The sequence below is a fragment of the Ambystoma mexicanum genome, chromosome 9 (assembly GCF_040938575.1).
Source record: "Ambystoma mexicanum isolate Mex_15411 chromosome 9, UKY_AmexF1_1, whole genome shotgun sequence".
Taxonomy (NCBI): domain Eukaryota; kingdom Metazoa; phylum Chordata; class Amphibia; order Caudata; family Ambystomatidae; genus Ambystoma; species Ambystoma mexicanum.
In genome coordinates, this window is record NC_090931.1 from 389,984,338 (window position 1) to 390,002,674 (window position 18,337).

At 44.2% G+C, this 18,337-nt stretch overlaps 1 protein-coding gene across 1 annotated transcript in view; it reads right to left on the reverse strand.

The window, feature by feature from the left end:
- Positions 1–18,337, reverse strand: part of SUMF2 (sulfatase modifying factor 2) — a 236,291-nt gene that overhangs the window by 125,537 nt on the left and 92,417 nt on the right. The window contains exon 5 of the mRNA XM_069614876.1: positions 13,567–13,717. Within this exon, the coding sequence (XP_069470977.1) occupies positions 13,567–13,717 (151 nt within the window). The remainder of the gene's footprint in view (positions 1–13,566; positions 13,718–18,337) is intronic.

Below are 18,337 nucleotides of genomic sequence, written 5' to 3' on the forward strand. Positions count from 1 at the left end.
GGCTTGGAATGGCCAAGGTACCAAACACCATGTACACTTCAAAAGGGTTCTTCTGCACAGTGACTTTTGTTCTCATGGCCTCCCCAGATCCAGTCTCTACAGATCCCCCTCTTCAAGACCCCGCCACTGCAATCCACATAAGTGTGCCTCCCTTCAGAAGTATTCCGGGCCTTTTGCGCTCGCCTCATGTCCCATCCATCATCCTTCCTCCCTCCAATATCAATGGTAGTTCACACCTGTGGTCTTGCGCTCGCAAGGGGGCTGGAAGGATGGGAAAGGCCAAAGGTGCCAAACACCATGTACACTTCAAAAGGGTTCTTCTGCACAGTGACCGTTGTTCTCATGGCCTCCCTACACCCAGTGCCTCCAGGCCCCCCCTCTTCAAAACCCCGCCACAAACGCGTCACCCATTCACATACACACCCACTTTTCTAATCCTTTATAAACACCTTGACATTTTACAGGAGAACATCTCTGAGCTCTGCAAGGTATTTCTATCATGCTATCTGTTCCCCGGCTACTTGCTCCCCTGCTTGCTGAATCAGCTTGTTTGTTCGTCCAGGTAAGGATCGGTGACCCATTTACTTCTCTATATTCATTGATTGCTGATTTGCTGATCTCAAATTTTCTTATTTCCACCGAATGTACCCAGTATTGTAATGTTCATTTATCTCAATGACTTCACCATTGCCTAATGTTTCAAGTATTTTGATATCGATAAATAGCACATTGCATCAATGTCCATTGTAATTAATAGAATGGCATCTTTCATGGTCCATGTCTGTAAGCATGTTTCCTTTTGATGCATGATAGTACATTCAACGGACGAGTAACTCGTTACGATTTGCAGTATACCAAATCAATTCTGTAAGAAAGTTATTGCTTTGTTCATTCGACTAGGTTACACAGGTTTTCCTTCTTTGACTAAGAAAGCTATGATATAATTCCACCAATCGCATGCATACAGTATAATTGTTTTTATTTTTTTATATTTTTTTATACAGATCTTATAGACTTTTCAAGAATGCCTGCTTGTATGATTTTCGGTTGCCCTTCTAGGAACCATGCCAAAAGTACAGGCACAGTCCTGCATACATTCCCAAAGGATATTGATTTTATAAGAAGATGGGTTAAATATTGTGGTTTTCCGGTGGACGAGATCGAAAGTGGAGCACATAATATCTTGAAAGACGTGAGGGCCAATCGATCCCGCATCTGCAGCCTGCACTTTACCGACGATATGTACGAACAAAAAGCGGTGACCCAGATTTTTTCGTAAATTGCTTCCAAATGCAATTCCAACTCAATTTATGCACCCCCTCCCTCAGGTGAGTCCTGGATGATGAATTAGCTGAGTTTGTTGGCATGTTGGAAGATGATCTGCATAAATAAGTATTATCTCTATCTAATTAGGGTAGGGTATTCAAAAGTTAACTTCATGAACGGATTGGTGCTTTCGGTGTATATTTACTTAAAATGTGTCTTACTAAAGTTTGCATACTTACCAGATTGTATTGAATGTTTACTATACTACATTTTGCTATACTACATCTGTCCCCGCTTTCTGGAGCCTCTAATAAATCATGGAATTATGAACACTAGAAAAACAATGCCATAGTGCCCTTTAAAAGAAGCATAATGTTTTCATAATTGTTTGCTTGACATGTCCCTTTTTTTCATAGAGCACACGGATGGAAGCACAGACCCTCACAAGTGACAAAACCACCGACACGTCCAGTCTCCCAACGGTGAGCCCTCCCGACATGCACAAAGTGATATTCCCGAACGTTGGATCTGCCCACATATCTAGTACAACTTTAATTTCACCTTGTACCACTTTATGACAATGCACTGAAAATGAAAGCAAGAGATTCTGCATCATTTTCTTTTCTGGAGTGAACAGCAAGTTCACTCGCCTATCAAGTCATTTTATTTAACTTGTCCTTTAAGAGGATGTGTTATGCTTAGAAATAATATGAAAAAGTTTATTTATGCTATCGGCTATTTACACTAAGTGGCATGTACGGGTGTCTCTCTATATGTATCATTGTCTGCATCTCATTGTCTCGGTTCCATTTCGCTGTTTTCATCCATACTAAAACAAGTACTGTGTTAAAGGCAGATGCTGGAACTTCGACTACAATAACTTCCTCCTTTGCAACTGGTCCAGAGTATGAGGTTTGCATACTTACAGTTCCCTTGCAAGATGAAAGTAAATCCTACAAAGGATATTATTAGACAGTAAAATGCATATAACCGTGCACTGTTTCAAACTTTTCTGATTTCATTTCCAACGTTACACTTCCTCCCCAACGCAGAATACATTACAAAAGGGCAACATTACAATCTGTATGTTTTGCACAGTGATCCCTGATCAAGTACATGTGCCATCTAGGAACGTTATCAGGTGAAATTTGAAAAGTATATTTTGACTATAATAATGTCAGGAGAATGTGCCATATTTTAGAGAAAATAGAGAAGAGTACGATCCCAGAAGTTCTGCTATCTATAGACGCAGAGAAAGCTTTAGACTGTGTCGAGTGGTCGTTCCTATTTCTCATCTAGGCAAGGATGGGGTTTGGCCCAAAATTCATTGATAAAATGAAGGTCAATTATAAACATCCAATCGCAAGATTATTGATAAATGGTCACTTATCCCCTCCTATTCCACTCCAGCAGGGGACCAAACAAGGATGCCCTCGCTCTCCATTATTGTATGCTCTTTAGTTGGAGCCATAGCTTGCCAGGGTCGGACAGACAGATGCTATACGGAGTAAACTTTGGGGGAATCCCAAATAAAATCATGGCTGTCACAAAGGATCTGGTTTTGCTAGCGTCCGACCCAGTAAATACCCTACAACCTACAACCAGAGAATTTATGAAGTTTGGAAAGGTAGCAGTTTAAAAATAAATGACCAAATCGGAAATTCTAAATTTCTGCATTCATATGGAACAAAACAAATCCTAGACTGGCCCTACGTACATTAACGATTCCTACTCAAAAGGGGAATGTGGGGGGGGGGGTTGGGTCTCCCAGATTTCTTGCGGTATTACAAAGCCCCTCGAGTAAGAGTTTTTAAGGACTTATCTATGGAGGACTCGGGGAAGAGGTGGGTACAGATGGAGAAGGTGCTAGGAGGCCCACAGATAGGAGATAAACTGTGGCTGCCCAGACAAAACCGCCGCTCCTAATTTACATGCAAGTAAAATTACAAACTTGGTCGAAGAAATCTGGGATATATCTGTTAAGAAATAGCATTTGACAAAATATCCTTCCCCTTTATTTGACAATCCACAATTCACTTCAGGCTTAGAGCTGAAAGCTTTTGTCGACTGAAAAAGAACATTCTGTAGGAGAGTTAGACACATGTTTTAGGGGAATGATCTAAAATCTTTTATCCAATGCAAAGAGGATTTCGCCCTCTGTGAAACAAGTAGATTTCAATACTTCCAAGTTAGACACTGCATTCTAGCCCCACCGCTGAAGTATGCAGCAACTAGACAGTTCACGCCTTTTGAACAATTTTTGGCCTCAACCCTGGAAGTAAATCTCTTCTCTTGAATGTTCACAAAATATTGGCCAATGTCACTCCTAAGACACGGTTAGGCTACACGCAACGTTGGCATCTTACACTGGGGGAGACAGTGGCTGAGGAAGAGTGGAAAACATTATGGTTGGCAATGCCTAAACTGGCCAGATCGATCCACATAAGGGAGAAACATTCATTTGTACCAACAAATTAATGTTTCAGTGGCATTACACACCGTATCGTATTCGGAAAATGAAACCAACTGCTTCCAATGTATGCTGGAGAGGGTGTGGAATGGTAGGGGACTGGATACACATTTGGTGGAATTGTCCTGGGTTGGTGAACTATTGGAAAGAGAAATAAATGTATGCTTCAAATGTTTACTCTACAAGAACCCAGGTCTTTAAAGTCGTGTTTGCTGGTGATGCTTGAACAGAACTTTCAACATAGACCTAAACATATTCAAAAATCTTACGTTGTATTGCAACTGGCGGCTCTATTGGTGATAGCTAAAAAATGGAAATCGAAAGAATGGTTTTCTAAGGTGTGGAAATGTGTGGCCTTGGAATCGATTACATACTCAATACAAGGAGATAAATGATAACTTTGCCAAGGACAGGAATGTTGTGTTGAACTTTTTTCAAAAAGATTATAATACGGTTTATTGTCCTCGGAACTTGTGGATATTGGGAATTGCTCATATTGATGCTTAAAAGGTTGGAAAATGACAAGTAAAATCGTGGCTCTATTCCGATGTGAAATATGTTATATGCACAGTGGGGTGTACAGGGAGTGTGTAGTGTTACTAATGCAAAATGCCAATAAAAATATGTTTTTAAAAAAGGAAGAAAAATGGGTCTGATAGGGAGTGTTCTGCGGGAACAAGACCTCGCTAACGCTGAACATATCCCTTTGGATTGGTGTTCGAATGGGAAGAGCAGGAACACTGCATCTCATCTTGTGACGAAGGCGCGAGAATCCTGGGAATTGACGCAGACAAACAGGGTCGTAACAAACCACCAGTGAAAAGTCTGAACAAAAGGTAAGCATGGGAATGGACCATGGGAAGTTCAAAAATCTCCAGGAAGAAAAGGGCCCCTGCATGACTGAGTAGGCCCAGAGATCGAAAGCCAGCGGAACCAGGGAATCCTTCAAATGACTCCACTGCTACCCGAGATGGAAAAACATTAGTGCACTACACAAGATAAGCCTTAGGAGGGAGGACAGCTAATCGACAGTGGTGCCGGGGGAGGAAGGGTGGAGTGGAGGGGGGTGGAGCTTGGATCTCGATATGGGTTTTGGAGAGCCCGCTGTAAGGAACTCATGGTGACAACAGTAGACAGACAAGTGATCAGAGTTCAAGGGTGTTTATTTAACTATAAATGCTGTGTAGGAAAACGCCTAAACTAAACCTAAATCTAAAATGAGAGCAAGCATCGACCATCAAATGAAAAATAGGGCAGTCCTAGTGGCGTCGTGTCAAAATAAAATGGCCTATTCTAAGAAAAACCGGTTGCCAATTCCTTACAACTAATTACAGAAAGAGTGTGGTATAGGGTTCAATAAAGAAAGAAGTGTTCACAAATCAGGATGTGAATACCAGGGGTCTACCTTTCCCCTGTTTTCAGCACGGGACAAGGTTAGACCTTGGAGCACAGCACACACTCAAGCCCTCTAAGCACAAGCTAACAGTTCTGTTTCCGCTATCCGGTTCTTCGACGGTTAAGTCTCCTTTCAATAAATGTCTCTTGCCTTTGAGGGCCTGATGCATTCAAACAAACAAACACAAAGTTATGTTCCATGTACTTTGGGGGACGGCTTCACCCCGGCCCCCCCCTTTTCTGGGTGCTGACCCTTTAGAACACTTTGGGTGATGGCTTCACCAGGGGGGTCCCCCTCCTCTGGGTGCTGAGCCTTCAAACTTATTCAACAAATTAACAAGATAGTTCCTTTTTCATCTAACTTTAGGTGGTAACTTTCCACCCCTGGATCTCCCTCGGCTGGGCTCAGATCCCTTTTTTTCGTTTGCTTCCCTCCTTCAGGTTCACTGTGGCTTTTCTTGCATTCACGGGTTTCAATGTCTTTTTTAAACAGCTCTTTGGGCCTTGTCCTTGGTTGTCGGCTTCCCTCTTTCAGGTTCGCTCTCACCAACTTTTACCAAACAGTTCACTATGGGATTTTAGACTTTGCACCTTGTCGTTAGCATTCCTCCACTGGGTTCGCTCTTGACAACTTCACGAAACACAGTTCTTTGGGCTTTGCCCTGGGTTGTCGGCTTCCCTCTACCGGGTTCACTCTTGCCGACCTTTACCAACAATTCTCTTTGGGCGATACCCCAGATCTCCCTTGTAGTATCTTGTGTTGGGATATAACTGCTCTGCATCAAGTGCACTGATGCAGGCAGTAGAATGTATGAGGTAAGCATGGAACTCTGCTGGTTCAGGATTCCATGAATGGCAGTTAAGCATTCAGGATGGGAGATTGCATGAAGTAAGATGCATACCTTATAGCTCCTACTCCCTCTTCATAACTGTACCCTGAAACTAATAAAGCCTACTTCCATTTGTACCTGCCTGCCTCCTGACTGGTCCCTGCCTACATTAAAGAACCCCATTATGCTACATCCCTCTTTCCATCTCGGACCCCTTTTTACGTACGCCTCCCTCCTTCGGGTTCACTGTGGCTTTTCTTCACCATGCAGGATTCACTTCACTTTCTTCACAATCATCTGTCGGTCAAAGACTTTCAACGGTACAGAGGATTTTACACGACCCCTGTATGACCAATTTGACCTATTTTTGCCTCTTCCCACGGCCTTCTGGTTATGGTAGTCTCTACCTTTGGGTAATCACCCAGTGTTTTCGGCGTGAGGACCCACGTGGTGCCAGACGCCTCTGTTGCAGGCTTTCCCCTCACTTTCTCAAAAGTTCTTTTATGCTTTCCAAAGTTCAAATTATCTGTCTACTACTTTTCGTTCAACACAGCCCGGTTTCTTATCAACTCCCCCTCAACTCACCGGCTGTGATGAACGGCTTGGCTTTCCTCTCCTTCGAGTCAAAGTTGATACCACGGAGACCAGCGGCTCTCCCTGGCTTGGCTATCAGCAGAGGAGGGTCTTGTGTAACATCAACATTTGTCGCAACACACGCTGGCCTTTGTTCACGGTCTTATGCTTCCGTCTGCAGAGGTTTCACAGGCCTTGATAGGCAAGGGCAAGGTTACTTCTCCTCTTGGTATTCGCCGTCTTTCGCCTCCTTTTGTACTGCCGTTCTCAGTTAGCTCGCACGTTGTGTGGTCTGCATTGCTCATCCTTTGCTCTTGTGCTCCACCTTTTATCCCTGTGGGGAAAGGAAAGGGCCGTCAGGTGTGTGTGTGTGTGCGTGATTCAGGTTAATTGCCCGACTCTGCCTAACCCTTGTGTACTTGTGTCGGGACATGTCAGGTAAACAGTTTTAGGGTTAGTCCGTTGTTTTCTACAGTGTGAATAAGTATTTAGGTCAGAAAGGGGGGGCTGGGGGGTTTGATGAAGAGTCAGCATATCCTACACGGCAGGATGGGGAAGAGGTATTATAGGGTTATTACAATCCCCATATCAGGAAGTTTGATGACCTCAGAACGGGGAGATTGATAGGAATGACCGGGATGGTTATTGTGAAAGGAACAGGGTGTATTGTAGGAACAATCGTGTTTAGTCCAAGTAGAGAGGGTGTTCGGGACAGAATAGAGGGACGTGGAGGAGAATGATCGTGAGTATTAGGATAGAGAACAGGAAAACAGGAATTATGAGAGATAGTTTCTGAATGGAACGGGGTGTTCGATCCTAAGGGATTTGTTATATACGGAGGGGGTCGGTAGATTAATGTAGGAGAGATTTAATGGGAGAAAGGGGGGTAGATGTGGTACACCCAGCAAAGGCCTCAGGGATTTCACCCTCCTCTACTTCTTCCTGGGTATAATACTGCATCACACCTTGGCTATTCTACCAACCTCTCCCCCCCCCCCCCCAAGCATAACCCCGGGTTCCCTTACCCAGGTGATCCTACCTCGCTTGTCCACCACCAGGGTTGGGATCTGAAAGCATCAGCCCATCCCAGGCCACCTGAATAAGGGATTCTCAAGGTCTTCTTGTGAGAATACCCTCAGGTTTCTCACACCACATTTGACAAGGCTGGGAAGCAGTTTGGGCTCAATCCCCGTGAGGGCGTTTTAGGGGGGGCTAGAAGCTGGTTGAGCCCACCCAGCAAGGGGTGCTGGGGAGGGGGCAAAGGGGGCAGGAGGAAAGGGGGAAGGTGAGGGAGGGAGGTATGGGAGTTCCCAAGAACGTGACCTATGTAGACATAGCTACCACCACAAACCTGAACTGTCATGACAAAGGCTAATGCCAACAAGTTAACCATCACTTCATTAAACATAAATAAATTAAACTCTCCCATGAAAAGGAAGAAACGTGCACGATCTCTAAACGGGCAGAGGCTGGACTTGCTAACCCTGCAGGAGACACATGTACAAGTCAGTGACAAACTTAGGATACAGGAAGTCTGTCAAATTTTCCAGTTCAACGATACGGGTAAGAAGGGATGGGTGTTAATAGCAGTTCGGAAACCGTCTTAATCTTACTGTGAGGAACTCTCAGAAATACACTAAGGGGCGATACCTGGCCTTAGTCCTGCAGGGAAATGGGGAGGTTTACACATTAGCTACCATATATGCCCCCAATTCCGGTCAAGATAGGTTTCTTCAGGCAATGCTGATCAAACTAGAGGGATTTGCCGGGGTGGTGAAGATGGCAAGGGTGGATGCATGGAAAAGAGGGACAATGAGAATGGGTATAGCTTTTACGCACGCGTTCATTGGACCTCCTCCAGGATCGACTACATTTAGTTGTCACAATCATTGTTGGGCTTTGTCTTGGACTTTGAAGTGGGAGCACGCTCCCGTATCCTTCAGTTTAAGGATGAAAACAGGGTCCCCGGGGCTATGGAAGTGGAGATACCCCACTTACATTTTTAAAGATGAGACTCTGAAAGAGGAGATACGAGCTGGTATAAAGGAGTGCTTTCAATTTAATAAAAAGGGGGATACCAGCTAGCCTATGCTGTGGGACGCGTTTAAGGCCACTATTTGATGAAAGATTATAGCCATAAAGGCCTGACGAGACAGAGAGAGTAGACTTCTAGAAAGGGATCTGGGGGAGAAATTAAAACAAGTTATGGCCTGTATGGGAGTAGGGGCTTATGGGGGTAGGGGCTAGTGGGGAAATGAGGGAGGGAATATAGGGCGATTAGAGGCCAATTGGAAATTTTACAAACAAAAGTAGCAGAGCGTTCATTGTTATACCTCAAACAGAAGTTTTACATAAAAGCAAACAAGGCTGACCGTCTCTTATCAAGACAACTAAGAAAGGAGGAAAAATCTAGAACCATACTAAAGATTACAATGGAAGGAGGGAGAGAGCTAGAAATAAATGACATACTCTGGGAATGCTCCAATTATTACAAAGAACTCTACAAATCTGACAATCCTCTTGAGCGGTCCCAAATAGAATATTTGGATATATGCAACCTACCCGTAATATCAGGACAAGAGAAAGAGGAGCTAGAACACGATATTACAACAGAGGAAGTCCGTAAAGCTATAGTGTCATTGCCAGGTCCAGATGGCTTTGCAGCCGACTTCTACAAAAGCCTTTAGAAAAGTCTAATCCCTCATCTGGTTCAACTCTTAAATGGCTTCGGGGGGTGAGGGGTAGGATATAGGCTCACGCCAACTATGGAGGAGGAAAAAGTAATATTACTGCCAAAGCCCAGTAAGACCTGGACCATCTGCGGCTCATATAGGCTGCTTGCACTAATTAATATAGATGCAAAGATATATACAAAAATATTAGCACGCCTGGACCAGCTTCTTCCAAAACTCATTAATACAGACCAATCAGGCTTTACGGGTGAGAACACCCGGAGGATTGCACATTTGGTATATCTCGGCCCTTCTTATTGCCCTGGATGCTGAAAAAGCCTTTGACAGGGTGGAGTGGCAGTTTTTGTTCCATACTATGGGTAAAATGGGTTTGGGGGCTAAATGTATATCTATGATAAAGGCGAATTACGCTAGTCCATTGCTGCACCTGACAATAAATGGTCACCTGTCTGGGTCTGTTCGGGTAACTAGAGGGACAAAACAGGAATGCCTTTTATCCCCATTATTATACGCAATACATCTGGAACCGCTGTTGGCCACAGTGAGGGCAAAGATGGACATAACAGGAATTCATTTTGGAGGAAAGGGAACATAAAGTGGCCGCATTCGCGGCTATGATGTTACCTACTCTCACAGATCCAAAAACTTCCCTTAGGGCATTGACCAGTGAGCTAGGTCAATATGGGGCAGTGGTAGGCCTTAAAGCCAATATACACAAATCAGAGGTGCTAAACTTGACGATACCAGAAGATAAAGAACTGGAACTTAAAAATCCCTCCCGTATAGCTGGGCAGGTAACTCTATAAAATTCTTAGTGGTTCGAATTACCAACAATATGGAAACATTATTCTCCGCCAACTACCCCCTTCTACTAGACGCCATCAAGAAAATGTTAAATAAATGGGTCTGGTTAACGATATCCTGGACAGGAAGGGTTAATGTCCTGAAGATGATGTTCCTCCCGAAGCTTCTATACCATTTTATGACACTCCCAACAAAAGTGCCTCAATCCTTTTATCAAGCTATTCAAAGACTCTACTTTCATGTGGAGCCATAAAAAGCCTAGAGTAACGAGACGAGTGATGAACATGCCAAGAAATAAGGGGGGGGGGGCGGGGCATTAGCAAAACCAGGCTTTATGGCATATTATTTAGCCGCACACATTAAAATGATTAGTGACTGGCTAAGGGAAGACCGGGAAAAGATCTGGAGGGACATGGATAATGCAGTGATAGGGTGGGCAGGGGCAAGTGGGGGTCACCTGGGGAGGTGCTCTGGAAACCGAAAAGGGACAGGCCACACAACATGTATTGCAATAAAATAGTGTCTCTGGTAGGAGATGCCTGGGATGAAGCGATAAAACAAGCAGGGCTAACTACCTATCAGTCCCCATTCACCCCATTATTCCACAATTCTCAATTCTCCCCGCAGGCCAAGGGGTCAGGGTTTGGCAAATGACAGGAGAGCGGATGTCATAGGATAAGGGACATGTTTAATGGCAAAGAAATTAAATTCTTTTATACAATGCAAAGCAGATTTTGGGGTCAGAGAGGGGGAAAAGGTTTCGATATACCCAATTGAGACACTTAGCTATTGAATCCAGTCATTAAGAAGGCTGCGACAAGAGAATTAACGCCCTTTGAGAAATGTCTAATATTAGACCCGGGTGACAAATACTTAGTAGGGGAAATTTATGGGCACATCAAAGAAGGGGAGGAACGACACTATATGGCGTATTGGGAAGACTTGTTAGGTCACCCGATCAAGGAGGAACAGTGGTCACAACTCAGAGCGAAATTCTGAAGCTTTCTAGATCGATACAATTACAGGAGATATGGATAAAGATGATGTGTCAGTTGCATCTTCTCACCCTGGTAAACACCCCAAACATGTCCATACTGTCCCCAAGACCTGCTGGAGGGAGTGCAGAGCAGAAGGGACATGGAGCCATATCTGGTGGGATTGACCCCCTTATCCAACCGTTCGGGGAAAATATCCAGGCAGCGATAGAGATCATCTGGCGGTCAAGGATAAGGGCAGTAGAGGTCTCTCTATTTTGGGCCTAGGAGGGATTCTAGAAGAGTAACCATTGAAAGCGCAATGCACGGTAAATGTGATCCTAGCAATGGTCGGAGCTCTAGGGGTGCCACAGAAGCGGAAAGTGATGGAACCTCCCACAGAACATGAATGGGTGGGAAAGGTGTGGTACTTTGTGGCGCTAGAATGGGTTTCCTACTCATTACAAGGGGATCACCAGGGATTTTTGGCAGACTGGGACCTGGTTATGAAATTCGTACAGAAAGACTCTAGTGGAGCCTGGTGCCCGAGGAAAATGAGACTGTTGAGAGTAATATGAATCAAAAAAGCACACACCCTCCACAACGTTTTGGGAACATTGCATCAGGACAACAGGGGGAGCAGCGAAGGGACCATGAAGAGGACAATAATGGGGGGAGAAGGACAATTCAAGAGGGAAGAGGAAATAAAAAAGCACAGGACCAAGGTGGAGACATGACAGAAGGGGAAGGGGAGAGGGGAACCAGGGAGGGGAGTTTAAAAAAATGTTATGTTGTATGAAAAATCAAAGAATTATTTGAAAAAAAAAGGAAAGCTGAGAGGAAGCCGATACTAATTGTGACAAAACATCTTGACCAAGCATATAATTGACCCTATTGATGAACTATAAAATATCCATTTGATGGGGAAGAAGAATCTTTTCTTTGTTGAGCTTTGGATTGTTCGAACTTTCTTTTGACAAACTGACATTTCAAAGAACTGTGTTGGAACTTTATTACAAACCCGGATGTCCTGGTTTCGTTTTGTTGAACGTTGGAACTGAATCCAGCTTAAAACCCGGGGAAGGGGAATTCACCCAGGTTATCAAAACATCCTTTGAATGTGTTGCAAATGCAATAATTTTATTGTGAATTGCCATATATTTTCTTATGTATTTTGGGTATTAGTATGAGGGCCAGATATCCTTTGTTAGAGTGTTTCCTTTAGTTTATTTTAGGCAGGTAAATCCTTGTCAGTGTAGAGATAGTGAGGCGTTTATTGAAACTTCCAATTTAATAAAATGGCATTTGTTAAAAATAATCATCCATCACTTGTCCGCCTCACATTTCTAACCCCTTACAGTATATATAAAGAATGATATACAGATTAATGTACTCCAGCTGTACATTACAAGACTACCAGAAGTCTCCACAGAGCTCAGTGAATATAAAGCACAAGCCCAAAGCACAATTAGTTTATGCAGGCACAGAAATACAAGATGGATTATGCCATCATTAAATTGTTCTGGGTTGGGCACATTATTCTTTATAATATCAAAATAACAATAGATTTTATGAAGTAGAAGCTTCTTGAGGTTAGGAAAATGTTTCAGTATTTAGAGATGTTACCCTTTTTCATGGAAAGAGCAGCTATCAGAGTTGATGCAACCAGGGCGGTTATTTTCCTCCGACTCAAGAATTAGACACCAAGAGCTGCAGCCATGTTCAGTCAGTAAATGTTCACTGACATTAAATCTACATGGTTATAATACATCTAGCACACGTGGGATCTCCCTTTAACTACTGTGTTCTTAGCTGCCCAGCTGTGCCTCCCCAGAGAGTCAGCCATGGATGCCCCTCACCATGCACCCCAGGCTGCTTTCTCCCCTCACGCTGTGCCCAATCCTACCCCAGAACTCCAGATTCACGATGCCAAAACACACAACCCGCACTAACCTCTGCAGTGCCTTCTCTGGTGTGCCACACCGTGGCCTGGAATGCCTGCCAACCCATCCCAAATTACGGCTTGAGGTAATAGTGTTTTATAGTTTCATTTTTAAGAGAAATAGGTGAACAGTGCACAGGGGTCGTGCAAATTCTGTTTCCCTTAAAAACAAACATCTGTCAGCACATGAAGGGATGGGTGCTAATGGCGATCACCCTGCTTTCGTGGGTCGAAAGAAGAGGTAACGTCCCCGACCTCTCTCGAAGCCCTTGCTTTGGTTGGGCTTGCTTTACGCTGCGCTGATGGGTCGTTTCCGCCCAGTCTGCCTCTGAACGCAGGGGAGAGCACTATAACCAGCCAGTTAGTATGTCACAACTACAGAATTATAGAAATAATCATCCAGTTGTGATACCACAACTAGGAGGTTTATTAGGTTAAGCTTAGCGTAATTATATGTATACTATTTAAACACTATGAACTGTATTATATTCTAATCGTTCTAAACATCAAAACAATCAGAATTATAGTAAAATATTTCGAATAATGACCAGATCGAATACATGCAGTCATTTATTTAGCCATTCACTAAGCAATAGATACTGGGTTAATTTGCACATACTCTCGAGACCTCCTCGCACAGCAAATTCCCACTCCTCTTCACTGGGCAATCTCTTCCCTTGCCATTCACAGTACGACCGAGCATCGTTCCAGCTCACTTGGAGCACAGGGTACTCCAGCTTCTCCTTAATGCTGGTTCCAGGACCGGAGGGCTTAAAAGGATGGGAAAGGAACATATTTAGACGACCACCTAAAATGGTAAAACCCACACCTCCAATGGCACAATCTGCAAATAGCAAACAAACATTCATTCAGCAACAACTGTTTTCTTCTGAACAGAAATCGCCATCATAAACAAACACAGTACAAAGACAATAAAGAAGTTGGTGATTGAGATCCTTGGAAACCAGAAAGACATTATTCTATACAGTAGTTCTTGTATGTTAAGCATGCCTGTGCTACTGGTATGGTATCATGCCACCCAAGACAAAAACAAATCCAGGCTAATTGAAGGTGCACATGTTAATACTGTTAACCTGCGAGAGTCAGGTTTTCAGTTGTTTTTTGTTATTGGGTACAAGGACTGGAAAGGAGTTTATGGAGCCAAAATGTCCAGATTTGTCTCTGTGGGGTGCAGTCCGAGATTCCAGTCATTTAGCCTTTAGTAGACAATGCAAGATGTTTAGAGCAGGAGATTTATTTTTAAATCTCATTTAAAACTAGCCCTACTGCTTAGGTTTTGGGCACACAGAACGTCTTCATCACATAGGCTGACATCCCAAATAGATGTTGTTTGAGAGAACAAGGTCAATCTTCGTAGATACCCTATGACAATAAAGGTGACAATATTTCAAAAATCTCCAATGGAAATAACCTGATGTGGTTGCTGGCAAACCGTGTGGTGTTTGATGGAGTCACATGGCCTAGACTAGGAAGAGGGAGCAGAGAGACCCTGGGGGCAGGGGAAAACCGCCCACAACGCGTTCTAAGCTCTGAAAGGTGTCAGCCAGCATGCCCCAAAAAGGATCATCAGTGTGCACACAGCCAGCTCATGATCGTAGCCTGCAACCCCCTATCACTGGAATCCCGCAGGCACATGATTGCGGTCCGCAAAGCACCACTGGAACCAAATCCAAACACCTTGCAATGAGAAAATGAAAAGAACACGGTCTGTAAAACAGAGCATGGGGCTCCCATTGGAAAATCAGAAAATCATTTTGGAGACACCGGAGGGGAGGCACAGGCAACACAAAGATGGAGTCAGGCGTTCGCCATAACAAAAACTGTGTGAACCCAAGATGGCAAACCACTTTCATATGTGCTCTGCCCACAGAGCCATGGGCTGGCTACAAAACCAGGGACATACACATTGTATAAGGACAGGCGGTAAGATTGGCAATAAATCCTGCAGTCCCATGCCAGGGAGATCACAGATGCAGACTGTTATCCCATCAGTACTGCAATGAAAAGGGAGAATGTAATATAAAAGGGAGAGGAGACAGGTGGGGTGCGAGTTATCAGATGGATGGTGAGCGAGAGAAAGACCAGGGAGAGGACTGGGAACCAGAAAAAGAAGCAAGAACTAGAGAGAGGAACGTGCACAATGAGGGAAAGACCAGGAGGCTGAAGGAGAAAGGTGAGTGTTGGAAGGACAGAAGCAGGACTGGGAGGAAAAGGTTATTGCATGAGCAGAGAAAAATCAGTAAGCGAAAGGGGTAACATCTGAAAGAAAGAAGGATGGTGAATAGGAGGCACCCAAGAGTAAACAGGATGAGCCAGGAAGGAAATAAGAAGGATGTAGCCAGACCCAGAGACACCCAAGAATTGCCAAGACAAGAGAACCAGAAAGGAAAAGCAGACATAGGAGGAGCAAGAGTGGCTCACATTTGAGGATGGTGAAGATAGCGTGAAAGATTGCAGGAAGCCTGTTCTACCCGGGGCCAAGAGTTAGTGGGGCCAAAGCCTAAACAACCCCGGAATTGATCATGAAGAGTCAGGCTAGCTGGTAGTTCAAGACGACTGGGTCTGATGGAATGGCACGACCATCAATGATGAAGATAATGTTTTCCTGGCAAGATAGAAACTGAGGTTTAAAACACAGCAATACAACTAGTGGACCGGATCTGATGCGATGGAAATTCACCAGCGGTACAGAAGGAAAACATGCCCAGCAGTATGGAGCAAGTGACCGCCAACCCAGAGGCTCCCTGGGGAATCCAAAGACCAGGAAGTGACAACAAGTTTGAGGCCAGGTGGCTCTTATAAAGACTGCAAGCAAGTGACCTTGGCAGGGGTTGTGGGGATAGGAGTGGTTATAATAATATTGACTATTATAATAATGTTGACTTGCAAGTATGCCACAACAGCTAGGGTTGGAATTAGACCGTCAATAATGGGGAGTGCAGAACGGTCCAGGAGAACCACTGGTCGCCGATGAGTTAAAGACAGCACGAAGAACAAGGCCCAGGGACAGTTTGCATCTAGGACCTCAAGAAGGGAAATATTAAGGTTCAGAGTTATACTGGTTTGTTTTTGTTGTTTGTGAGTACAGGGAGTGTGAATTCCCCTGTCCCATTCTGGGGACATCTGCTGATTTGACATTGGGTGGCAGGTGCCTCCCCAAGCAAGTGGATGATAGGCTTGGGAGTGGTATGAGGAGGATCCACTGTCAACCTCCCTTAGTCCTGGTCTCAGGACAGGGAACGGTCACATTGCGGCAAGTAGGATTAGGGCCTCTTTGTGGGTCATAGCCCTTATACCTGAGGAGCATAGACCGCATGGCATAAGGGAAATCGGACTCTCTGCAAAATCAGTGTCTTTGCTGCTAGTGAAGTTGCAGTCTTTGTAGCTCCTGCTCCTTTTAAGGAATCGAGGAATGGTCATCAGACAGGGCAAGCAGTGTCTGCCCGTTTGGCTTCCTCAAGAGGGTAGAGGCATCCCATGCAGAGGGAGACACGAATCAGTGAGGGGAAACTCAGCAGTCATTCCTCTACCCATCTATCGCACAAGGTCTACACTCAGTACAAGTTAAGCTGTTCCTCAGCATTACATGCGTTTCCGGGCTTTGTTTTTTACTCATTGGTCCAACCCTCATTTATAATCGTTTTATTTAATTACATTTTGCCTCAAGTCATTGTTTTTCCCTTTGCCACAACAATGGTCAGTGAATGGTCAACTGAGGTTTTTGACAAGACTCTTTCAGCAGGGATAGATCCCCATTGATTATTTTAGATCATACCAATGGTATTTAAGGCACTATACAAATGCACAATAACATAACAATAACATCATTGAGCCCTCCTGCGGTCCATGGTCTTCTGCTATCGTGTTAGTCACTAAACCTGACCATTCCTGGAGATTCTGCAGACTTCCGTCAAGTCAATACCATCTTGGATTTCGATGCCTATACCATGGCACGCATCGATCAACTAATTGATAAACTCAGAACAGCCACCTATTTATCCACCCTAGATTTAACCAAAGGGTACTGGCACGTTCATGTATATGGGCCAGATAAGGGAAAAAAAGCATTATCAATGCCTTTAAGACTATTCCAGTTTAAAGTCCTCTCATTTGGCCTACACAGTGCACTGGCCACTTTCCAACGCCTCATGGATAGGATCCTACAGCCCTACTCCGGATTCTGGGTCCTCTATTAACAATATTGTCATTTATAGCTAAGAGTTGGGAGGACCACCTCTTCCACCTTTATACCATCATGAAAGTCCTCAGAAATGCTGGCCTAACTACTAATCCAGCTAAGGGCAGATTGGCCCCATCAGACGTAAAATATCCTGGCTTCTTCGTAGGGAACATACAACCTCAACATGAAAAAGGTAAAAGCCATCTTAGATACACCAACTGCTAAAACCAAGAGAGACCTTAGCGCTTTCCTCGTAATAATAGGGTATTACTGTAGGTTTTATCCCAACTTTTCAGACAAAACAGGTCGGCTAACCGATAAACTTAAAAATGCCGAACCCCAAAAACTTCATTGGAATGACAAAGACGAGATATGCTATAACATCCTGAAACAAACTTTGTCAGAATCCAATCCTGAAGGTAGTCGACTTCTCAAAGGAATTTGTGTTACAGATGGATGCCTCCCTTACAGGGCTAGGAGCTGTCCTGTCCCAAATTTGTGACGGACTAGAACATCCCATATAATATACCAGTCGCAAGTTATTCCCAAGTGAAAAAACAACTTTGTGGTAGAACTACAGGCCATAGCCATCAAATGGGCTATTATCCATCTCAGGTACTACCTATTAGGATGAAAGTTGACACTTGTCACCAACCACTAAAACCTAGTTTGGATAGGCCAACGTAAAGATTCCAGGTTTCTAGACTGACAACCCTATTGTTTCACGGTGAAACACTGAAAAGGAATAGATCAGGGAAATGTAGATTCTTTCCCTTTTTCCCCGTGAAACAAATGTGGCAACATCGCATGGAGGAAGGCTATGTGAGAAACCTGAAGGTGTCTCCCTGTCTAGTACTGGGAATCTGTCATCCAGGTGGCCAGGATATGGCCATCGCTTTTGGATCCAGTTCCTGGGGGTAGACCAGTGCGGGAGGCTCACCTGGATGGGTGTTTCTAGGGGAGTGGGACACCTACGGGTGAGACGCGGTATCCCACTTCTTTAAACACCTTTTCCCCATCCTATTACGTAGGATACTCCAAAACACTGGCCCCCCTCTTTTTCTACACAAATACTTTCGCGCAACACGAAAGACAATGGACTAACACCAGAGCCGTTTTACCTGATGTGTTCCAATACCAGGATCAGGCAAAGTCAAGCAATTGAACAGAATCACACACACCTGACGGT